The following is a 22,653-nucleotide window of genomic DNA, read 5'->3' on the forward strand; positions in this document are numbered from 1 at the left end:
GTTCACGGTGGAGACGGCTACTGGGACATTGCGCATGATAACAATCTGGATGATTTTTATAAGTGGAATCCCGCTGTCAAAACGGATTTTTCTGGACTGCAGCCCGACTATAATATTTGTATTGGTATCTAGATAGTCCTTTGTATCATATTTAGCTACTTAGTAGGGAGCCACATAGTCTGGGTTGAAGATATCCCGCTGCACTCCGCCTTGACCAGGCCATATGACGTATTTGTCATCCTCAAATGGGTTATCACCGTTTTCGTACAGATACGAATGAACAACATCGTCGACCTCGACAAATTTTCCCTCTCCTTGTACATGGTCATGTAACGCAGAAACCACCATGTGTACCTTGGGCCTCTCTTGCGCCGGTCGTGAGGACCAGTCAAGTATATCACGCATTGCCCGAAGCAAATCGTCATAGCCTTGTTCTGGAGTCCCTAATGCCACGTGGATGAGCTCGATAGAGCGCAATGATGATGGTAAAGTGGCCAAGAGGTCAATAAAATCATCAAGATCCACAAGCATATGTCAAATGCCGAAATGCCTCAGATGTGGCCAGTGATCTATGGGAAAGATGGTCCGCACTGGGAATACATGCCCTTCGACGTCCGGAACAAGCTGCTGTGGCGCTCCATGGGAAACTTCCATGCTGGTACGCAAGGAAAAGTGCTCAAGGTCAGTTGCTTGGGCCAAAGCATCGTGTAAATGTCCAGTGTTGTACGATACCCAGTCGTTGTCTTCAAGAAGGCCTGTAAAAAGATGTAGGCCGAGGTATCGAAAACCGGGACGTTTCAAGAAAGCAACAAAATCATCGTACTCGGTGGACCGTTGATCAAATATTCGGCAATTTAATCCAGATTGGATCTTGTTGACTCCGATGACAAGTTCTGTAATGGTACGATCTTCGCACTCCACTAAGGCTCGAGTGACGAGACGGAATCCACACCATTTAGCTCTGTATGCCTCAGCCGTACACTCGGCACCATAGGTATTTTGGTAAGGGTCGTTGCCATCTTCAGAAACCCATGGGAGTGCGTCAATGAGCTTTTCATCGTCAAAGGAAGGCCATGCTTGAGGTAGAGGGTAGTCGAAACCGGGAGGAAATGCCCGGACCATAGGTGTCCTATACAGTGGCTGCCATAGCCTACCATGAGTTGCCTGCGTAACGGTAACTCGCTTTAGTGAAGTAAAGCGCTTTAGTCCGTATTTGAAGGCCTCGATATCGGCATTGGACGATAGAACCCGACGTTGGTCATCGGGTAGTCGTTAATAATAGGCCCACGATTCTTCGATCCCAAGATAGATGTCGGGGTAAACATAAGGACTTGGATCACCGTAGTCATAGCGACCTTTTTTGAACCAAAATGGGCATACATTCTCCGCTGCCGCATCCTCAGGGTCGTTGCCATCCTCCTCATACTCTTGTCGCTCTTGTTCAAGCTCAGGTCCCATGCGTAAGCGTGCATCATCCCAAATAATTTCAGAGACTTGATGACGGAAGGTCTCGTGGCTTGCAATCTCGTTGAAGACATCGATATTGAGAGAATTGGCCGATATGAAGACACGGTCGAAATGAAGAGGAAGGGCCTCGTGGAATGCAGAGCATGTTACGCGGAGGTTTTTAATATCATCAGCCTCAAAAACAGAATAGATGTCATTTTGTATCTCCTGCGGTAACTGTAGCAAGATAGGCGGGGCTGGAGAACCCATTTTGACAAGTGTTGAGTTGGTAAAGACTCATGTTGAGAGTTTTGTTTACAACAAATACCGTGCTTATCTCATCATTTGAACCACTTGATGCGTTCCCTATCACAGCACTTTCAACCCCTCTCAGGCTCCAACTCCGAGACTGAAAGCTTCTATCTCGATCCCATTTCAGCCATTTCATAGTTTGCTCTTCCAACTATTTATAAAATGCACATACCTCGAGACTCCAAACCTCCGAGCAAGCTAGAGACCTCTCAATCGTTTCCTTTGTCACGATTCCCTCCCGAGATCCGTTGCATCATCTGGGGCTTCACTCTTCCCGAGCGGCAAGTTCACAAGGCAATCGTTAGACCACGCTGCGACTCAAAAATTCCCACCAATTCAATTCATGCCATCTCGCCCCCACTCCCTGCTGCTCTTTGGACATATCGGGAGTCTCGCGCAACAGCTCGCTTAACTTTGACACGCTTTCCGCGCTGCCAATGTGATCCAAACACAACAGTATTTGGGTATTTTAACCCAAAGAACGATATTCTACATATCGAAGCATCACATCGGCGCGATGGCTGGTGTGCTCCATGGGTTGACTTTACGAACTTATACATGACGGTTATGTGTGAATTTGTTTTCCAGAAGTATATCCATCCTGCAGCGTCCAAGATGATCTCGTGTCGAACCGATATTACTTTATATCTAGCGTACCTGTACTTGGACGAGAAGATGGAGGTTATCTGTTGTAGGCACATGTTGCGTTACCCTCTCATGGACCTTATCAGGCATACAGATTGTGTTCCTCTGCAGAATTTAAGACTCGGGTGTTCTCGACCTTCGAGGTATAAGAGGCTGAGAAAATTATCTGATAGAATTGTAAGTGGGGAAAATTCAGATTGTCCTTTTACGGTGGAGATTGCTGAAGTAAAGATGTATTGCTGTTGTCCGAGACCGCAGCCATCTAGTATGAAAGAAGCCTAAAGTTGAACCTAATAGGAAGCAATCAGCTATGTAGATGGAGCGCTCTTTTTGGGTAGCGGAATATATAATGGGCAATATCTCGTCTGAAAAGCCATTCAGTCCAGGCCCTTTCTAATATCTAGTGCTGCCACAAATGGAAATGCCCGAAAGACTCCGCTCTCAAATGCTTTTCCCAACCAGCAATTGCAAGCGAGTCACTTGGCGGGCCGACTTTGAGTGGATATAAGCAGACCAACAGCATTATTTCAATGAGATGTATTTCGCTGTTTCCTTGTAAAAGACAATGGTCATGTTATCTCACTTCATCGCTGCCGCTTCAATCTATTGAGACCATTAAAGCAATCACATTAGCCGTAAACTCGTGATGTTGTCACTAATAACGTCTTGAGGCTCTCGTGCGTCAGGCCATCAGGACCAAATGTAAATGTCTAGGAAATGGGAAGTGGAGTCTGGCACTGAAGCCAAGGCCTTGGCTAATTAAACATTGGCCGATATTCCCGGACAACCCAGCTGTTCCACTGTTTAAAGTCCCTTCCCTTCCATGATCGCCCTCTAGCTTTTAAGTCCATCCTTAATTCATCTCTAAATCGATCATTTACACCCATTTCACCATGTCTCCAGCCATCACCACTTCCCTGCTTATGCTGGAATACACCGGCACTCCCAATCTTGTCGCCCATGTCATCGGCGCAAACCCCACAGCTACGACATTCGTCTTGGACTGTGAAAAACCCAAGAACAAGAAGACCTGGGACGAGGCCGAGTGCTGGTTCACGAAAGAGACTATCATTCTCGGCCCGTGGGCTGACAAGACACCTGCGCCTGGAGCCGTAACCACCGGTATCTGGAGAGAAGGTAGCGTCGACGAGGATGAAGAAGAAGGCTACTCGTTCTCGATGGAATGCCAAATGGATTATACGATGCCTAAAGTCTGCACTACTACCAACCATGCTTCTTTTTCCTTCCACGACGGTCGGGAGGTTACAGCGACGTACACCAAACACGGCGGTACGACGTTTGACGGGTTCTTCTATTTTGGATATGGATACTTTGACTGGACTCCCGTAACTGTCACAGCTGGTCAGTCGTATCTTCTTTCTTCTAAGACCGCCGCTTCCACGGAGGCCACGGCCACGAGTGATGTCTCTGGAACTGCCAATGCTGCAAAAGCAACGACCTCGGCGGGTGAAACTACCAGCACGATTGATGATGGTGTGATTACCGTTACTGGCGAGGCTTCGTCTACAACGACTTCGAGTAATGGTGCAGGCACTAGACGTGCTTTAAGCCTCTGGGCTGCAGTGGGACTTGCGGCGACTGTGGTCTTGTTATGAACATTGCTGGTATCAGACTAGTAGGATTTTTATTCATGGCAACTGGTCGACGCCAGTTAATTCAAGGGAACAGAAGAGAGTCGATGTAACAACAGTGCATATTAAGATAAAAGTAAACCATATTATTAATCCTTTTAGCCGTTTGCCTAAAACCTGAGAAGCTGCCCAGAAGTGGGGCTGCATTACAATCACATGGGCCTTCTTTATTGGCCACCTAAGCTCTTGAGTCCTCAATGACGTGGCATACACTATAACTGGTTGAAATACGTTGCTATGATACGTCTTGCCATTGCTATTCGCAAGCAGGCCAGAGCCCAGAGCTACTTTTGTGCACCTGTCTACTTAAACAACAGGCTCTCAAACCCTCTCTTACATGTCGGTCATCGTTGACAGACCAGAGATATGTTTAAAACTCGAAGCTAGAAGACTTTTAAAGGAAACTTATCTAGAGTCATTGTGAGATGTGTACTAAGGATCTGCACAAGGACAAGCGATGGTTACAACTGCCATTTGTGGAGGGACCGAGGATTTGTTATCAGGAACCACCACAAATGCGCTACTACCTGCTAAAAGATGCCTCTGAACTAACCTTAACCCCATCGAGCTGCGCTCCTCGTCCATGTGATGCACCATCTCTGGCTGCAATGCAACCGTGAACCTGAAGATGGCGTTTTGGTCGCTCTCCCACTACACGGCTACTCAAGAAGCTGAAACCGGGTAGATTATCCCCAATCGAGTCACTGTGGGCCGGAAGCACAAGACAAGTCCGAAGTCCGAACCCCAAAGGAGATGATCAGATCAACCATCAGTCTCGGTATTCTTCCAGTGACCGAATGGTGTTATAAAAATGAAGCTCCGGTTCACAGTTTGCAGTTCATCACCAGTCACTAAATCACATCCATTTGCCATGTCCGCAATAGTTAACACGGATATTCTGATCGTGGGTGCAGGCCCTTCTGGCGCTGCCCTCGCGTCCTTTTTGGGACAGAATGGTAAGTCTTGTATCTTCTCTTGATGGACTGTCCAGTAAGTTAATGGGCAAATCATAGGACTGAGTGGACTTGTCATTTCCAAAGACTCGCATACGGCCTATACACCTCGAGCTCATGGGTTCAACCCCTTTGCTTCAGGTAAGATTTAGTATAGGTACAAGCATGAGCAGTTGCTGACGCGTACGAAGAATGTCTACGAGACATTAATCTGGAGGATGAGGTGCTTCGGCTCGCAATTCGGGAGCCTTTCATCCTTTCGTCGCGCTTCGCACAGAGCCTAATTGGAGAAGAATACGGACGACTCTCTGCATGGGAGGAGAACCCTACGTCTTTAGTGAGTCAATGAATCCATGTATTGTTCCTTGCTGACAAGAAACTTGATAGTGGAGACGAAAAGAGACAACGCCCTGCGAGTATGTGGATTTTACACAGAGACACTTGGAACCTCTTCTTCTCCGTTTTGCATCACACAACGGTTTTAATGTTCGATTTTCAACTGAGATCCTCAGTGTCGAATCCATTTCAAGCCAGAAGACCGAGCCTGCTTATATCTGCACAGTTTATGACCATATCACGAAGCAAGAATTTAAGATCCGCACAAAATATCTCTTCGGAGCTGATGGGGCAAGAAGCCCGATAGCACGCCAATTCGACTTTCAGTTCCTGACTGAAAGTCCAGGTCCAAAAGCATGCAACGTCTTGTTTCGCGCAGACCTTGGCAGGTACTTGGCAGGAGGGCGCCGTTGTGGAATGCATTGGATTATACAACCCGACCGTGCCCTCTTCCCTGGAGTGGTTGCTCATCTGCGCGCTGTTCGGCCTTGGAACGAGTGGGTCATGGTAGCGTTTGGTCCCCAAGGCAGCAACCCCTTTGAGGGCATGACCGCTCAGAGCCACGAGCTTGTAGACTTGATCCGACATCTTGTGGGAGACGACTCACTTGAGGTAGAGATCTTGAAGCTTGACGCTTGGACTGTGCGCGAGTCGGTCGCGGAATCGTACTCGAAAGACAATCAGACCTTGTTTCTACTAGGTGATGCGGCACATAGACATCCCCCAACTTTTGGACTCGGTAGCAACACGTGCATCCAGGACGCCTATAACCTTGCGTGGAAGGTGGCCTACGTGTCAAAGGGTTTGGCTGGTCCAGGGCTGTTGTCCTCATACAGTCAAGAGAGACAGCCAGTCGGTGCCGACCTTGTCCGAGAGAGCAACAACCAGATACGGAAGAATGCGGAGCTCTTCCGCGTATTTGGAATGATGGCCCTGTCTGCCGAGGGCATGAATCAAGTGGATCAACTATCGCACGCGACGCCGGAGGGCTCGATGCGACGGGCCGATCTCCACGCCGCCTTGGAAGAAAAGAAACAAGAGTTTGAGAGCCTTGGGTTGGCCTACAATCAATGGTACGTATCCAAGGCCGTGTACGAGGATGAGCCGCCTAGCCCAAGACCAGTGGTGCAAGGTGACCCAGTCGTGGAGGTCCAGATCAGCTCCTATCCTGGTAGCCGATTGCCCCACGCGTGGATTGATAGACCGACCCGCCTTGGCATAATATCTACTCATGACTTGGCTGGAAAAGGGTCGTTTTGTTTATTAGTGGGCGTTGATGGTAGTGCTTGGAGAAGCGCAGCTGAGGCCGTCAGGACAGCCACGGGCATTCCTATCAATGTCTTTGGCATCGGCCCGGGCCAGGAATATATCGATGTATATAGGCGTTGGCATGAGAAGAGAGGTGTTAGCGACAGTGGGTGTGTTCTCGTTCGGCCAGATCGTTTTGTTGCTTGGAGGTCTTTTGGCAAGCCTACGGACTGTGAGCAGAAATTAGGAGAGGTTCTAAGGAGCATTTTGTGCAGAGACGAGTTGTAACTTTTTTTATTGGAAAAGAAAAAAGACAAAAAGTCTGCGGACGAAGTCAATTTACCTGAGTATGCTTTTGCAGTTCGACTCTGCATGAAGGTCGGTAGCATATTTTAAATTGTCTCAGTTCATGTCTCGCGCCCATGATAGTCGTTGAAATGTAGTCTTAGACAATGACGGACTGATATTTCTTAGTGGATAACTACCGTAAATACTCTATCCTAGAATATCCCCAGGCTCACAGTTGCATATTAACCTTGGAACTCATGCCTTGATACTGCTATACCACCTTTAATATACCCCATAACGGCATTTCCTTCTCAGAACTCCGACATATCGCGCTTCGGTATTAGCCCGGACTTTCAGTTGTCCGCTAAAGCGGGGCCTTTGAACCAATGATCACCTCCCCTCTTTCTCAAGCAGTCAAGCTCCTTCCATCCTCGACAGTAGGTATCCCAGCCAGTTTGGCCTAAAGATCGGATCGGAGGCTGTTTGCGGCCGATATGTGGTGTACTTTCAGGGAGGGTTTACTTCTATATAAGCTCAAAAAGTTGCACTTTATGTGTCTACACCAAACACCAAGAACTTCAGCCTGAAAACATGGACTCTCAACTCGAAGGCGGTTTTCTGAGATTGGAAACAACTGGACTTTTCCTGCTGTTTCTCTGTACTCTATATTTGCTCTATCATGTGAGTACGGTTCCAGTTCCTCCATCTTTAGTTCTAACAATCCCTAGGTAACATGCACTATATTCTTTAATCCACTTTCTCGTCTACCAGGTAGGCCATCAGCATCCTAACCATTGCAGGCTTCAATAACAGTTTTATGCAGGTCCCTGGATATCCTGCTGGACAGACGCTATTCTGAAATACCACTGGCTAAAAGGCACAAGAGCGCAATACGTCCATCGCCTACATCAGCGATACGGTCTGTTTCAATAACCTCTGACACTCCGACAGTTCACCGCTAACTCGTCACAGGCCCCGTGGTGCGAGTAGGCCCTCACGAGGTTGACATTTCCGACATAACAGCCGTCAAGGAGATCCATCGCGTCAAAGATGGCTACAGAAAAGCGCCATTTTACCAGAATCTTGTTCCCAATACAAACAACCTCTTCAATACCCTTGATTTAGAGTACCACCGTCACCATCGTCGTCTGCTGTCCTCGCCTCTCTCTGAATCATCGCTCAAGTCTGTGGAGCCAACAGTCGATGATTATGTCAAGACAGCAATTGCTAGTATGAAGCGTGAAATGGATGAACGTGGGACAGCGGATGTAGCCAAGTTCTGGCTGTTTATGGCCACGGATATAATTGTGGAACTGAGCTTCGGGGAGTCATTCGGCATACTGAAACATGGCAAAGTGGGTGGCAAGTTTACGGGTCTGTTGTCTTTGCTAACTCATATGGCCAGAAGAACCAGTATATCAAAGACCTAGAAGGTCTAGCAGCCAAAGGTTCAATTCGATCGACATTCCCAACTCTCACAACAATTGCGACCAAGCTCCCGCTTCCTATCTTCAAAGAAACTGCCGCTGCAGCGCAACGGATCAGAGACTACTCCGCCGAGGCTGTCGCACGCTACAAAAGATATGTCGCAAACAACCCCGCAGCAGCTAAGCCCACGTTGTTCAAAAAGCTGTTTGAAGCTGGTGAAGCGGGTCTATCAGATGAAGAGATTCGGGCTGAGGCGCATGCTTATATTGTCGCTGGTTCTGATACTACTGCAACGACATTAACCTACCTCGTATACTCCGTCTGCTGTCGTGGCGATGTCCGGCAGAAGCTGGTCAAAGAGCTCATGGAACTGCCCGATGACTTTGGCCACAGTGACTTGCGGGATCTTCTGCACTTGAACAACGTTATTGATGAGACGCTTCGACTATATGCAGCAGCTCCTTCAGCTCTTCCTAGGGTCGTGCCCGCCAGGGGTGCTCACCTTGCGGGCTACTTCATTCCTGGTGACACTGTTGTTTCAACACAGGCCTGGACCTTACATCGCGACCCAGATGTATTTCCCAACCCAGAGACTTGGGATCCAGCACGTTGGGAGAAGGGTAGCAAGCTGATGCACGATGCAGTTATGCCTTTTGGCGGAGGTTCAAGAGGTATATCTCTCACTTGCTGTTTCTTTCCTAGTCTTTACTAATGGCTTTCAAGTCTGTATCGGTAAACATCTTGCACGAATGGAGCTTCGTTTGGCTACCGCGAGATTCTTCCGCGCTTTTCCCAATGCCTGTGTTTCATCAATCGAAGGAATGTCGCAAGATGATATGGAGCTGCGTGCGTATTTTCTTTTGACACCGAAAGGAGGAAGATGTCTGATCCAGCTGGATTAAAAAATTGGCCGACTGTTTCTTCTTTGTATAGCCTGACGATGCGAGGATGAAGGCCTCAGTTGCGTGGTGGAAGAACTGAGGCGAGTAATAGCTGGGTAATGCAACAGGAAGGCGGACTTTTAGGAGCGAGGTGGTAGTATTGGTACAGCTTTGCTACCTGTAGATACCAGCTTGCATAAGAGTTTAGTTATTGGTAAAAAAAACAAAAGATCCCGAGGAGCCTTTCTACCTTATTCTTACGGTGAAAGAGAATCAGTTGGCCAGAAGTACAGGGTATTCCCCATGATTCGATGGGAGATACTTTAGCTGCCACTGAGGTGTAGTATGGATAAGCAGGTACCTCCTCAACAATTAAAAAAAGAGTCTGTGCGCCCCCCAGAATTCATCCATCGCGTCTCTTTTTTCGCGTCGGCTGGCGAAACATTGAAGAAAATAATACTGCAACGTCCTTCAAGCATGTCGGTTGCTAGTTATAAGTAGTTCTTATTATCTTTGTTATTTGTTTAGTAATCATTAAAGTCCGAGCTATTGCCTTACGCTTATTCTGCTGCCAAACTTGCAGACGGGAACGTCATTCGTTTATCTGACGGGAACTTCCGTCTGCAAAACATCCCAGCCGATAATGCAATAAATATTGCTTGAGCCTCCAGAAGATGTTAACCGCAACTGGATCCTTGGTCCAGCAAATTTTGCAGCTCTCAAAATTGAATCAAGCCTCTACGAGGACTTATGCTGTCGCTGCAGTTCATTTGAGAAAACAAAGACAAAACTATGCCGAATTATCAAAGGAGAGCACGTGCAGCAGTGTCCATCGACTTCAGCTCTTTGGTCAGATCCGCTCATCTTATCAATTGACAGCCTAGCTTCCCCCTTTACCTTCGCAACCTTGACCCCATCCACAGCACCAACACCCAATTTATTCTTAGCCTCATCAAGTCCCCTCCTCTTCCTCCTTTCAACCGTCAAAAAGCAATACCTCGCGACCGCCGAAGCCACAGAACTAAAACGTTTCAGGTCCCGCCTCTCCCACATTACGCACTGACACGACCGTCAGCTTTAGTTGGTTATTTAGCGATTGGCCAAAGCATCTCGCAATCTAGGCCAATCCGTCAAATGATGTTCAGCCTGACTCGCGGGCCACGAAGCGCTAGCTCATTTGGGAGGCGATGCAGGGGTATGTAGTATTGACAAGTCATGGAAATTGTGAAGGTCGAGGAAGAAGAAAGGATAGATCCACTGGGGATTGTTTCTTCTCCACAAACACTGAAGGGAGCTAAAACAGTCCCGAGGGCATCGCGTCTAGACATCTTGAGTAGAGAAGCTGGAGGGTAATTTCTCAGCGGAAAGGGAACCAAGCTGTCGTGAAATCGCCAATGCCATTGTCCTGAGACGACCAAGTCCATTCCATAACTAGACAAAAGCAAACCTATCTTCTGCCATCATCGTCAAAAGTCAACCCTTAATATCGTTTCTGCCCCGCAAGCATGTGACCAATGCTCTCGATACGAGTGTGCCAAGGGCGCATCTGGCAGCTGTATGATATGATTGACACTACCGTCTGTGCGATGCATGCTTTGACCCGTTTCGATTTGTTTCGTTTCTCCTCTATTTAACTCCCAACATGTCTCATTCACTTGGCCCTCTAAGCAAGTTGTCATTCATTCTGTACCGCCAAAATGCATCTCAATTCGCTCCTTGCATCCTCCCTCTTCGCTGCTTCAGCCCTCGCGGCACCAAGCGCTTCAACAAAGAAAGCTTGTGAAGAAATCTCAAAAGCCATTCCGGATCGCGTCTCACAGCCCTTCACTATCAACTACAACAGTCAATCGTCAGGGTACTGGTCTACAGCTTTACGTGAGATCAAGCCTGCTTGTGTCGTCACTGCCAAGTCAGCTGAGGATGTTTCAAAGGCTGTCACCATCTTGAACAAGTATCCTGATGTCAAGTTTGCTGCTAAGAGCGGTGGACATGATCCTAACCCTACTCATGCGACTGCTGGTGATGGAGTCCTCATCTCGTTGAATGAGATGGTAGGCGCTACTTATGATGCTGATAAAAAGGTTGCATATGTCAAACCTGGTGGAGAGTGGAATGATGTTATTTCGCAGCTCAACAAGGATGGTGTTGCTATCGTTGGAGGTCGTCTAGGTATGTTTTGTAAGGCTTACTGGGTGATACACTGCTGACTTGGCTCTAGGACTGGTTGGTGTTGGAGGTCTGCTTACACAAGGCGGAATCTCTTTCTTGAGCGCCCAATACGGCTTGGCTGCTGATGTATGATCAGTCATGGAACCAGAATGACTCTCACTAACGATGTGCAGAACGTTGTCTCCTGGGAGATGGTCAACTGGAACGGCACAATTATCAATGTCGACGCAAAGACTCAGCCCGAGCTTGCTGTCGCATTAAGAGGCAGTGGAAGCCAGTTCGGTCAGTCTAAATACATCCTCCATCAAAGCAAAGCTAACAATCGCAGGTATCGTGACACAATTCACTGTCAGAGCTTACCCCATCGGAAAGGTCTGGGGCGGTATTCGCACCTACGACGAGTCCAAGACAGACGAACTCTACAAAGCGATGCACGAGTTCATCCCATACAGCAACGAGGACCCCAAGGCCGCTATCATTGTTACCAGTCTCATCCTCACTGGAAGTAGTAGGATCAACCTTTTGTTCTACTTCTATCAAGGCGAGAAGCCTCCTACCACTGGAGCCTTTGCCGATTTGTTGAAGATCAAGTCGACGCTTTCGACTACAAAGACACAGTCTTATCCTGATCTGGTAAGCCAATTGATATCGTCTTGGGATGTGACAGTACTAACGGTATACCAGCTCAAGTCCAACGGCGCCGGAGTTTCACTCTTGAACTCGAGAATCTCATTCAGAGTAAGCAGCTTCTTTCCCAATATCTAGCCTCAGCTAACATCTCAGACCGCCACTATTCCCTACTTCCCCGAAGACTCAAGCGTATATGCCGAAATCACCGACAAGTTCGTCGACATCACAAGCACCTACTTCAAGAACCTCCGCGGTCTCGCCTCCCAATGCTCCGTCGACTTCCAACCCCTCCCCTCCGCAATCGGCAAACACACCGAAGAACGCGGCGGAAACGCCATCGGCTTCACTGCCAACGACCCAGACCGCGTTCTTCTTGAGATCCAGTGCGCTTGGGTTGAGAAGCGCTACGACGATACTGTTCGCCAGTTCTCCAAGGACTTGACGGCTTGGATTGAGGATAAGCTTCCTGAGTGGATTGAGAGGAATGGAGGATCTGCAGATGAGTATCTTCCTTTGTTTATGAATGATGCTATGTATGATCAGAACGTCACGGGAACTTACAAGGATTACGCCAAGTTTAAGGAATTGCAGCGCGAGGCTGATCCGGAGGGTGTGTTGAGAGAGAGGATGGGTGGTTTCAAGTACTGAGCGAGCTTCAGGGCTGTAATTATCGCATTCGTATAGTATTAATAATAATGTCTTGTCTATAAAGGTTTCTTTGGCGTGATTAGGCTGCTGATACTGCCAGTCTTAACACGTCCTCGCACATGGGCAACTGTGGATGCGATCAAGGAACTTGACTCCTTGCCATGCGTAAGTACAAGTGCCCTCGTCTCGAGCAAGCCAACAGGCTATCCCACATCCGTTTCAGCAAGGTATTCCCTATCCCGAACTGCTTCAGATGGTCCAAAGCTACTTGTGTCTCCGCAAGAGCCCCAACAGCAGAACCAGCCCCAAGTTCGAGATGCGCCTCGATGAGAGGTTTTCCAAGATCAACTTTTGTATATATCTTGTTGAGAACTGTGACACCCTTGTCCATCTTTCTCGTCTTGTCAAACATCTCATCACTCAATGCCACCATAGCTTTACCGAGCTCGGTATCAGGTCCAGCAATTCGGGAGTTAATTTGCAGAGATTCTCTCATGGTGTTCAGATTTAAGAGGAAATTGCGGATTCTGTTACGAAAGGCCTCGTATTTTGCGTGTTCGGCCATTGCGCCCAGCCATTCCTCTCTATCAGACTCGGTGGATGCGGCTTGTGAAACTGCCGGTGTTTGGTTGGTGTACATTGCATATAGAAGAGGATTCTCAAACTCGATGGGAATTGGGAAAGTATAGAGTGTTGAAGTTTGCCTGAGGATCAAGAATAAAAAGGAGGAATTTATGACCCTGTACGGGGGAAGATGCCAGTGTCAAGGTATGCCAAAGTGATGCAGAGCAATGCCATAGAATACTCAATCACATCTATTTCTGGTAGGTTCTCATTCTAGTCACGGTTCATGATCAACACAAGCATAGATTCATTGCTTATAGGCGCTGTGCGATAGTGATAACAATTCTCAGCGGTCGATTTCTGTAAGCGATTAATCTTCAACCATTCGTTCTTGTCACAGTAGCTTTTCAGAAACGTCCCGTGTCTTTACCAACTGCATTTTTCAGTTATGCAACCATCTTGGTTCCGGACGGCCAGCTTGCGCGAGCTGTCAATCCGGGATCTTGATAGTACTGGAGACCTCTTGCGTAGCAGGATTTGAAAGGGAGCTATCGCACATTGATCATCTCAGTACTTGATGGAGCAACCCGCATATAACGTGGTGCAAGGTAAGCGGATTTGGTACTGAGATTCAGTATGGGCAGCATTGCTGTATGGCGGCTATCTCGCACGTCACCCATCGTCCCATGGAGACAACACTCAGCCTTGTGTAACCCAGCTGCATCGGAAACTCATGGTTCCGAAGATCCCAGTCCAGCCACCTCTCCTCACCGCCACTGACCAGCCAGCCACTGGAGGAAATGGCATTACAAAAATGAGGAACCCTGGTCTCGCAGTTCAGCTGTGTCTTACAACCCCGCGCGCTGAGACATACACGCGCCCACAATTACGCCGGTATTCCAACTTGCAATCTCCTGTAGTTATCTTTTCTTCTCCGAAGCGGTACGCACAGTATAATCAGGCTGTTTCTCTGGTCGGTAGGTGTACTGCCAGCATCAGTCATTCGCAGAATACCGCATGATAAAATTGCCTCCATGAGATTGCAATACTTCGACGCATGTCTGAATTGATTCGGTGAGGTCTAATGTTTTTCTTGTTGGATAACTACTCGGCACGCCTGTAGAAAGGTACTTGATCCAGTGTGAAGAGGCGGACATCCATTGATCGTGCATCCGAGACAAATCAAATCACTTTTCAAAATCGATATCTCGAGGAGAAAACATGACAACGCTGCACAGAATCATTGTAGCTGCATATGCAGTGACAACGCGCAGTCCAGTATCCTGTTGGAAGGCTTATTACTCGCCAAGAGCTACCCAGCGCAGAACTCTTGTAATTTCACGCGACACAAGTCTCACTCTCTCTATCAGCTATGATGTAGTGCTCAGTGCCACGAGGTTGGAGAGCCCGCCCAGTGTCTCAATTCTAGTGAGCTATGCTTACTTGGCACCGTTTCCCTCCGCCAGTTTACTCCAATGAGCAACAGCCATCTACCCCCAGTACCCGTTTCTTTCCTTTGGAGCTGCGGGCCGTAAACGGCCAGCCGCTGCGGACCACCCATATTTCACTAGTCTGACTTGCTCCAGACCATGTTGGTGTTTCCTGCACGACATGAGACAATATCGCATAGTATTGAGATACCATACTCGTGTAACCATCAGCCATGAGTTCAATTTGAGGTTAGGCTACAAATTATAAGTAAGGTCTTAATTCTCCATTGAGTAAGTTGACTCGCCAGTTGTCTAAATTTGTGCAATGTCGACAGTCGCTCTATCTCGAAAGAGGGCATCGACCCCCTCTTCACCGACCACCAACTTGAGTAAGAAGCTGAAGCTGACAAGCATATCCCCGTTTCAGCCTCTGGACCAACAGATTTCACCCGCCACGCTTACGACACTGCTGAACCAAGACCCAACCGATCTTGTTCCAGATCTGCGGATGCAGGTGACATGTCTGAAACTGTTTCTCCTGGCAATGTGAGATCACATACCGATGCATCTTCTATCCAACTGACAGCCTGTAGTTCAAGAATGCCAGAAAATAAGCTGAGTGTTAAAAGGATTTCACCGAAACATAGACCGGAGCACGAAGTGGGGTATAGACAAGCTGTAGAGGCTCTTAGCAAGTTGGATGTTCTGGGCATTGCAACGCGGAAAATGATCGCCACGGTCAATGATATTGAGAGGATTACGAAGGATATTGATGAGATTCTGGAATTTGAAGCCCCATCATTTCCCAACGTGCAGCTGAAGAGGTCATGTCAGGATTTCATCGGGGTATATGAGGAGAGATTGGCCAGCTTGGACCCTATGAGAGAAAATCGTTGTAAGGATAGTTTGTCCGGTGGTGAACATGAGATGGTCTAAAAGAAATTTATCAGACACTCCCGGCGAAAATGCTTGTCAAAAAGCTCACTTTTCAAGGCTTTAAGAGCACTGACATGTTGTATTGTTCGGTTATTCCTCGTGCGCAGTTGAATGCTGTCTCGGTTAGGCATCAATCTCTAGTACTTGTGAGTGATAGCGCCCTTCAGTGAGGCACTTCAGTGCAGTCAGTTGACGCTAATGTGCCCCGAATGATATCTACAAATGTGACTATATTGTTCAACAAGAAATCATAGCTTATTAGATTTTTTGTTAACAATTGTTCGAAAATCCTCTTCCTTGATGCCTTCACTGCTAGTTCTTCCTCTTCTGTTCATCTTCTAATCGCACTTATTGAGCCTGTATAGTGAACTAGCACTGGGAGACGGCTACTGTTCTCTAATGTGCATCTCACCTCTTCTGTTCGGCTTATTCACAGCTACTGTATAGAGCATCCTCAACTTCACTTTGGCCTCTTAAACCAAGCGCATATGAGTCTCCTTCAGATTCACTCCAACACGAAGAAAATCTCACAACAATTCCCAATCATAAGCTAGCAAGGTCATCAGTCTATGAACTGACTACCAAAATGTCTGACCAATCCTTGCCATTCCGAAACAAAAGTGTCATCTGGGACCGTCGACGAGAGTACAAACAACGCGTGTCCAACTTTGCAGAAGACATCGCTCAGGTCTATGAGCTACGCGCCAAGGTGGACAGAGCAAACCGGGACTTCAAGGATGGACTCGGAAAGGACGTCGATCGACTGCTGCTCCTTCACTCTGAAATCATAAAGGGATCCGATGCTGTTAAAACGGGAGACTCCCTTCTGCTGACTGAGGGGGACATCATAGCCCTCTACCATCAGCTTGGCACCAAGGTTGTTTCAGAGCATTGGTATGAGTGCGTCCTTGAGAACATTTGGGAGAACGAGAAAGTTAAAGCGCAAGAGAAGATGGTCAGAGAGAAGCACTACGAGCTATACCATCAGAAAAGGCGCCCACGCATGACTTGTGACAATGGCTATTATACACATCGTATGCATTGGTATGCTGAACGTCTGTTTAGTCGAGAGAACATAACTGAAGACGGGCCACTGCCAGTCAAAATTGTAATGAGGCTTGCATTCCTGGAGCGGTATGGAGAGGCAGATGTTTCGGAGTCCGACTTTGAGCAGGATCTGAGCGCCCGGACTAATATTCCAATTGAAGCCCTCAGGCCCGCGGGAGTTGAAAGCAAACATTCCATCTTTTGGATAGAGCGTAGATATGGATGCAGGGGCCGTAGGGACAGTTAACTGTGATTGTGGTGTTGTTGAGCGAGATGCAAATGGTTGGAGTAAACTCTCTATTCTTGGCAGGTTTCGATAAAATCTGGTGTATGTTTTGCTTTCATAAGATAAACTTCTGGTCTTTTAGAGCTAGGTCTAGTATTATCGAGGCTCACTCTCGCTGCAGGGCTAGGTAGTTCAAATTCCGATACCATGACAACAAAAGCGGTCCAAGACCCATTATCTTATTTATTGTGCGTCCTCATTTGACATTCGCGTGTTCTTTTGCTCATCATCGCGACCAATTTCCACGTCCCCATTAGCTCATTCAACACAATGCCTTCCTTCCAGACGTCCTTTGCTATCTGTTTCTGTTGATCATCCCAGAAAACTTCTGGACCCCAGCTTTGTTTCTCCGTTCTGGCCTTCCTCCTTTTCTTCATTGCGTCGTGGACTCTTTGTTCTGACTCCTGTTTTGCTAGGTGTAGCCAGACTGCATTCTTTGGCTTGCTAAGCTTCGTGTTGTAAACCTCCCATAATACTGGGAATATCTCAACCCGCTTCATGATCCAATACGGCGCATGGCCGAATTCTTGGTAGAACCGAAAGGTCTTTTGCATCATCGGGATTATGTCACCGAATTTTACCGGGATCTTCGTTCGAGATATCTTGTTCGATGCAGCTTGTTAGTCCTGATAGGAACTTCTTCTGTTGTCCGTCCTTTCTGCTTGCTAGCTCCAAGAGCTGTATGTCATGAACTCCGCCTAGTGACACTTTGAATCGGTGACATAAGATTCGGGATATGTCGCGGATGTCGAATCCCACTTTGGGGATGTTTGTCGACTCGAGAAGCACTCGAAGAGATGTCTCGCTGTTGCCGACGGCCGAGAAGGCTGCATCTCCAAGTTTTCTCACATTGACCGTGCAAAGTGTTCTATTCGATGGAATGAATAAGTGGAGGTCGATCAAATCGTCTTTGGCTATTCCTGTGGCATCGAGATAGATCGTCCGAGGTGTCGCGGAGAGCCCGATGACATCTCTGAGTAGTCGTTTCAGTTCATTCTTGAATTTGACCGATATGAGGGTCAGTCCACCGCCCTCATTCTCATTCTCAGTATATTGAGAGATCGACTGCTGGTTCATTGTATCGGTGAATAGTTGACGAAATCGAAAAGGAATGATGTGGCGCGATATGCTTGTGGACGCTCGCAAGCTTTCTCTGCACTAGCTAAGAGGTAATAAAGAATGGATAGAATGAATGTATGAGCTCATGGCGAGATTGACTGATTGATTTTGCCCCCCTTGCAGATGATTGGATTGCCTCGATGTCGCAGCCTGATGGTGTAACGATGGGCCTCCCGCATTTGATCATCACGCATGGATGCCTCAGCAAATCTCCAGTCAATGGCAACAAGTTTACTATGTAACAAACATTACCATAAATTCCTCCCTATTTATTTGCTTGAATTCCCTAGAACCCAATACCTCTCCACTCTATCTAGCAGAGCATACATCCAAATTAACTACGTACTGCAAATCCATACCCTAACAGTAAGTAATGGCAATGCCTGACATTTAGTACAGGCTACCAGTCCAGTCTTGAGCAGCCCCCGATGAGGTAGCATCGTTTATCGGACCCGCCAGGTTGACTCCAGAGTTAGTGTAGATGCCAAAAGGATCACCAGCATCATTCTTGGGGTTGTAGCTACAGCCTCCAGACGATGGGGGAAGAAGTTGCCAGTACATGTTAGGCAGGCCAGCAGAGTTCATGTCATTCACTTCCGAGACGAATGCCGACTTCTGATCGTACTGTTGCGAATCGACTCCCCATTCCTCGAGATAGACCTTCTTTCCGTTGGCCTGATTCAGCCAGTTGGGTAAGTTGGCGCTCCACATGCCAGGGACACTCGCGTAACGGTGGACGGAAATGGCATCAATAGCCTTGCACTGCGTGACCGCAGGGAGAAAGGTGCAACCGTGTGAAAAGTCGCCGCCTAGGCCACCGGTGGAAATCAGGATATGGCTGTCGAGTCCCGCGTTGCGCATGAAGGTTGCACGGCCACATGCCCAGCCTGAAGGGTCGCCGTTCTTGCAGTTGCTAGGTCCAGGAGTCATAGGTTCATTCTACAGACTCTGTTAGTGAATTCTAAGCTGATGTGACGACTTAGGGTTCGTACCTGCAGGTTGAAGCTAAAGATGGCGTTCGGCCAGTTCTTCCAGACTTTGCCAGAGTATGTGCCCTTGTAGTTAAGAATGTACGACAGACGCGCGTCGTATGCATCAAAGGCGTCCTGCTTCTCATAGAAATACCCGGAACCCCACCGGGCCCAATAGGCGTCCCTTGAAAATGTCAGAGATTGAAAGTCTGTGCCATGTGAATAGATACTACGTACTTCCTGTAGTCTCCAATCAAGGAGTTGGCGTCATGGGGTGAGATGATAGCCTTGATGTTCTTGTCCGACAACTTGACCAGAAGCTTATCAATCTCATCCAAAGTTACCTTGTTGTACTGCCCGATAGTGGTCTCCAACTGCGGGATATCCCTGACGATCTGGCTTCCTTTCTGGCAGCCCTTGCTAGCTTGATTGACCCAGAGCCTGACAACTTTGGCGTTGTAGGAGGACAAAGTCTGGATGTAAGCATCCTGGGCTGAGTCTGACATGCCTTGCAGGAAGTAGTTGTTGGTGCCAGACCAAGAACTGGACTTGGCCTCGGTCAATTGACAAAAGTGAGCGAGGGCTAGACACAGCGTAGTGAAGAGACCCTTCATGGTTCGGGCTGATTTGAGGGAAGGAGAAGTAGTTGGGGAAATGATGAGTGATGATGATTTGGGGTCATTTCTTACCAGAGGGCTATGGATTGTATTTATATTTGATGGGTGAGAACGGCGTCTTGCATATTCAGGCTGTATGGTGTATATATGCAACATCACAGTTCACTTAAGGTGACATTGGGGAAAATGCGGTAGTGAGACCTCCAGCACTCCGTAAGCATGCAATCCTTGATAAACACAATCTTCCAACAGTGTACAGACAGGGCAGGAAGTTACCATAAAACTTATACAACTCAGTTGGCCAAGCAATTTTATCCTATAACAATTAGATACCAAGAAATATCTACCCGGAGTATTCATTTTTCGCCATCATCTTCTCCCTTCTCTCACTCGATCAAGCTACCGATGCATGATGGCCCCCAAATGTCAAGTTCAAGAAAGCCAGGCTCGGCCACAAAGACTGCCGTTGTAGCCGACACCAACCAATCATGATAAACAAGGTGGTGGATGATGCGCGAATTGATAGCTCGGCGTGCAATAGGGCCCTGCTAGGACAGTATCTGTTTAGGGAGCAATTCCAGAGACATGAGTCCAGAAAGTGTTACTGAAGGTGTCCTCGGTTATTCCCCCAAGTTCAGCTGATCCTTTTTTACAGATAGTACCCCAATGGTGCTGATAATCCAATGAGCCTTATTGGCCACAGTAGCCGACTAGACCGTGTTGATCTTTCACTATATGCATGAAACCCTTGCGCTTGGCCATTTCAACCAAAAGGTTGTAAGTAACGACGTTCAGCGTCTGCATCAAGCTTGCATTTACGAACTGCTCATTTCGGCACGGCGATGGAGTTCGGGTGTGCCGGTCCACGGTAATGGGAATTTATCGGACGATCTTTGTGGCGAGGCCCAGCCATAGCTAGCTATTGGATGAATGAATCCACTCTAGGCAGCTGAGCCAGGTACGGAGTTTCATATTCGGCAATAGACGCCAGCTAGCTCATAATCCGCTACCAGCACGAGCTAGCTATTATTACTCCCGAACTTTCAGCCGGCTCTCAAGATATAAGTCCACAAGTTGAGAAGCCTCTATGACTAAGACCTAGAAAGTTGAGTCAATTATCATCAATCAATAACATCCCTCTCTACCTTCGCAGAACCATTCGACTGCTCTCCAGACTTTATCCACCATGCCTTCTCTCATTACACTTTCAATGATGGTCGGAACCATTGCGACATCAGTGGTTGCAGATGTCTACAACGTCAACGTTCCCTCGGGCTTCTTTCCTGGTCCTCAGTCTGGCATTGGCTCATGGTACCGCGCCTCCACCGGCCAGGACTCAACCAACGGAAACAGCTGGTGTGGCTACAAGTACTACAACTCAGATCCTTTGTTTGCTCCCGTAAGCCATTTCAGAACTAATATGCTTCTTGAACACCGACTTATGATTTCACAGTCTCTGAAGGCAATGGGTGGTGCCACGTATAACTCCAACCCCGATGCCTGGAGACAGCAGACTAGGAAGTACTGTGGCCTGGAAGCCAAGGTCACCGACCCTACGACCGGCAAGAGTCAGCTTATGTACATTGGCGATTCCTTTGACGATCAATGGGTCAGAGTAGGTGACACGAGGAACTTGCGAGAAATTGCTACTGATACGTCTATGTAGACGCCCGCATCCATCGACATCATGATTGACGCCTTCTCCAACATTCACGGAAATCCCAATGGGGACAAGAACAACGTCATCAAGGGAGTTCAATGGGAGCTCACAGGCAGAGTCAACACCAATTATGCTGCACCAGGTGCATCCTGGCCTCCCGCTTCAGGCGGTTCTGGCACTGGCGGTTTGGGAGCCAAGTGCGATGGGCAGACCAAGTTATGCAACAGCGGCCTTACATGTCTCTCCCCTGATGGTGTCTGCAGCGACAAGGCTTGTAATTGGGGGTGAGTTGGTCATATCAAGAGTGACATGTTCCGATGCTAACTAGTCCTGCTAGGTGCCAAGGATGGTCTTGCAGCTCAAGTGTGCCGTGCCAAAAGCCCTGGAACTGTGTCAGCGGTTTTTGCAACGTTTAGAAAGGGAAATGGTGATCCTGATTATTCCTAAGTGATTCGGATGTTCGCCTCTACTTGATGGACCAGCTTAAGGGCGTGAGTTAAGATAAGAACTTCTGACGATCAACACACCAATTTGCTGATATAAACTCCACCGTCGCAATCAACTTGTCTCCTCAACAGTATCAGATTCTACAAGCGGGAGTCAAACTCGCTTAAAATTACTTTTCCAACTAAATATACTCTTTCCCTTTCAGTCATCCTCTGCATAGCGGAAGTTTACCAGATACTCCAATTGCCTTTTCTTAGCCTCCTCTACTCGCCGCCATGTAACATAAAGATCCCTCTCAAGTTTGGCACACTTTTCGACCTTCGCCTCCAGACTCTTACAGTCAAGGTCTTTCCGAATATCGAGATGTCGTTTGCATTCTTCGTATGCAGCCTCAGCAGCCTTGATCTCTGCTTCTTGAGCTTGATGGACGTAAGACTCTAGTTTCATGATTCTCATGTCCTTCTTTTCGAATTGAAAAGGTGCTGTGCTCTTTAGTTCTCGGCGTTTCATTTCAATCTTGGTGAGTGCAAGGGCATGCTCGAGATTAGCGACACTGGCCGCGAGACCAATGCAGTCAGTGCAGGTCATGTCATGGGTATAGTGGTCCATTCTAACGATGGCCGTGATGCTTACGGGGGTGCTTTTGAATGTGATGCTTAATGGGTAGTGTCGGTGTTGTTGGAAGTTACTGTTGAACCGTCGGTCATTCACAGAGTCGGGAAGACTTATATAGTGTGAATATGGTGTAAGTTCGTCTTTTTGACATTGTTCTGTTTGGCATTCATTTGTCTTTGCAATTCACAGCAGAGTTGGCACCAGCTGTTCATTTGACATCGATTGTGCACGTGCTCTAGTCCTTGAAAGCTCCCTAACATTTTTCTTGAGTGTTCTATGTTCAAGCCAAGAACACAGGGCATTCTGATGTTCAACTTGAGACCAA

At 47.7% G+C, this 22,653-nt stretch overlaps 13 protein-coding genes across 14 annotated transcripts; 7 read left to right on the forward strand and 6 right to left on the reverse strand.

The window, feature by feature from the left end:
- Window positions 1-534: 534 nt before the first annotated feature.
- On the reverse strand, window positions 535-1,716 carry FOXG_14623 (uncharacterized protein; the record flags this gene model as incomplete). The annotated part of the gene is made up of 2 exons (XM_018394678.1): window positions 535-1,182; window positions 1,381-1,716. 2 exons carry the CDS (start codon window positions 1,714-1,716, stop codon window positions 535-537), a joined length of 984 nt encoding a protein of 327 aa, XP_018254209.1.
- Window positions 1,717-3,254: 1,538 nt separating this feature from the next.
- On the forward strand, window positions 3,255-4,212 carry FOXG_14624 (uncharacterized protein). Its single transcript, XM_018394679.1, has one exon. It carries the CDS (start codon window positions 3,297-3,299, stop codon window positions 4,017-4,019), a length of 723 nt encoding a protein of 240 aa, XP_018254210.1. The 5' UTR covers window positions 3,255-3,296; the 3' UTR covers window positions 4,020-4,212.
- A 606-nt stretch (window positions 4,213-4,818) lies between these two features.
- On the forward strand, window positions 4,819-6,880 carry FOXG_14625 (uncharacterized protein; the record flags this gene model as incomplete). The annotated part of the gene is made up of 4 exons (XM_018394680.1): window positions 4,819-5,011; window positions 5,069-5,149; window positions 5,179-5,345; window positions 5,396-6,880. Exons 1-4 carry the CDS (start codon window positions 4,867-4,869, stop codon window positions 6,878-6,880), a joined length of 1,878 nt encoding a protein of 625 aa, XP_018254211.1. The 5' UTR covers window positions 4,819-4,866.
- A 591-nt stretch (window positions 6,881-7,471) lies between these two features.
- On the forward strand, window positions 7,472-9,222 carry FOXG_14626 (uncharacterized protein; the record flags this gene model as incomplete). 2 transcript variants are annotated; one of them, XM_018394681.1, is made up of 6 exons in its annotated part: window positions 7,472-7,561; window positions 7,609-7,651; window positions 7,704-7,799; window positions 7,853-8,235; window positions 8,286-8,979; window positions 9,032-9,222. In XM_018394681.1, 6 exons carry the CDS (start codon window positions 7,472-7,474, stop codon window positions 9,208-9,210), a joined length of 1,485 nt encoding a protein of 494 aa, XP_018254212.1. In that variant the 3' UTR covers window positions 9,211-9,222. The 2 variants fall into 2 exon arrangements, with proteins under 2 accessions (XP_018254212.1, XP_018254213.1); XM_018394682.1 differs by having other exon boundaries at window positions 8,286-9,222.
- A 1,644-nt stretch (window positions 9,223-10,866) lies between these two features.
- FOXG_14627 (uncharacterized protein) lies at window positions 10,867-12,693 on the forward strand. The gene is made up of 6 exons (XM_018394683.1): window positions 10,867-11,358; window positions 11,408-11,484; window positions 11,532-11,640; window positions 11,687-11,991; window positions 12,043-12,096; window positions 12,142-12,693. The coding sequence occupies exons 1-6, from the start codon at window positions 10,887-10,889 to the stop codon at window positions 12,634-12,636; spliced, it is 1,512 nt and encodes a 503-aa protein (XP_018254214.1). The 5' UTR covers window positions 10,867-10,886; the 3' UTR covers window positions 12,637-12,693.
- FOXG_21588 (uncharacterized protein) lies at window positions 12,693-13,201 on the reverse strand (the record flags this gene model as incomplete). Its single annotated transcript, XM_018401932.1, has 2 exons — window positions 12,693-12,839; window positions 12,905-13,201. The coding sequence occupies 2 exons, from the start codon at window positions 13,199-13,201 to the stop codon at window positions 12,693-12,695; spliced, it is 444 nt and encodes a 147-aa protein (XP_018254215.1).
- Window positions 13,202-14,955: 1,754 nt separating this feature from the next.
- Window positions 14,956-15,566, forward strand: FOXG_21589 (uncharacterized protein; the record flags this gene model as incomplete). Its single annotated transcript, XM_018401933.1, has 2 exons — window positions 14,956-15,176; window positions 15,224-15,566. The coding sequence occupies 2 exons, from the start codon at window positions 14,956-14,958 to the stop codon at window positions 15,564-15,566; spliced, it is 564 nt and encodes a 187-aa protein (XP_018254216.1).
- Window positions 15,567-16,152: 586 nt separating this feature from the next.
- On the forward strand, window positions 16,153-16,645 carry FOXG_14628 (uncharacterized protein; the record flags this gene model as incomplete). Its single annotated transcript, XM_018394684.1, has 2 exons — window positions 16,153-16,600; window positions 16,632-16,645. 2 exons carry the CDS (start codon window positions 16,153-16,155, stop codon window positions 16,643-16,645), a joined length of 462 nt encoding a protein of 153 aa, XP_018254217.1.
- Window positions 16,646-16,860: 215 nt separating this feature from the next.
- Window positions 16,861-18,147, reverse strand: FOXG_21590 (uncharacterized protein). The gene has a single exon (XM_018401934.1). The coding sequence runs from the start codon at window positions 17,974-17,976 to the stop codon at window positions 17,467-17,469; it is 510 nt and encodes a 169-aa protein (XP_018254218.1). The 5' UTR covers window positions 17,977-18,147; the 3' UTR covers window positions 16,861-17,466.
- A 261-nt stretch (window positions 18,148-18,408) lies between these two features.
- FOXG_14629 (uncharacterized protein) lies at window positions 18,409-19,603 on the reverse strand (the record flags this gene model as incomplete). The annotated part of the gene is made up of 3 exons (XM_018394685.1): window positions 18,409-18,957; window positions 19,011-19,173; window positions 19,227-19,603. The coding sequence occupies 3 exons, from the start codon at window positions 19,601-19,603 to the stop codon at window positions 18,409-18,411; spliced, it is 1,089 nt and encodes a 362-aa protein (XP_018254219.1).
- Window positions 19,604-20,296: 693 nt separating this feature from the next.
- On the reverse strand, window positions 20,297-20,410 carry FOXG_21591 (uncharacterized protein; the record flags this gene model as incomplete). The annotated part of the gene is made up of 1 exon (XM_018401935.1): window positions 20,297-20,410. The coding sequence occupies one exon, from the start codon at window positions 20,408-20,410 to the stop codon at window positions 20,297-20,299; it is 114 nt and encodes a 37-aa protein (XP_018254220.1).
- A 180-nt stretch (window positions 20,411-20,590) lies between these two features.
- Window positions 20,591-21,916, forward strand: FOXG_14630 (uncharacterized protein). Its single transcript, XM_018394686.1, has 4 exons — window positions 20,591-21,005; window positions 21,060-21,221; window positions 21,273-21,550; window positions 21,604-21,916. Exons 1-4 carry the CDS (start codon window positions 20,793-20,795, stop codon window positions 21,680-21,682), a joined length of 732 nt encoding a protein of 243 aa, XP_018254221.1. The 5' UTR covers window positions 20,591-20,792; the 3' UTR covers window positions 21,683-21,916.
- Window positions 21,915-22,322, reverse strand: FOXG_14631 (uncharacterized protein; the record flags this gene model as incomplete). Its single annotated transcript, XM_018394687.1, has 1 exon — window positions 21,915-22,322. The coding sequence occupies one exon, from the start codon at window positions 22,320-22,322 to the stop codon at window positions 21,915-21,917; it is 408 nt and encodes a 135-aa protein (XP_018254222.1).
- Between the last annotated feature and the right edge of the window lie 331 nt (window positions 22,323-22,653).

This window comes from Fusarium oxysporum, chromosome 12, assembly GCF_000149955.1.
Source record: "Fusarium oxysporum f. sp. lycopersici 4287 chromosome 12, whole genome shotgun sequence".
In the NCBI taxonomy this organism is placed as follows: domain Eukaryota; kingdom Fungi; phylum Ascomycota; class Sordariomycetes; order Hypocreales; family Nectriaceae; genus Fusarium; species Fusarium oxysporum.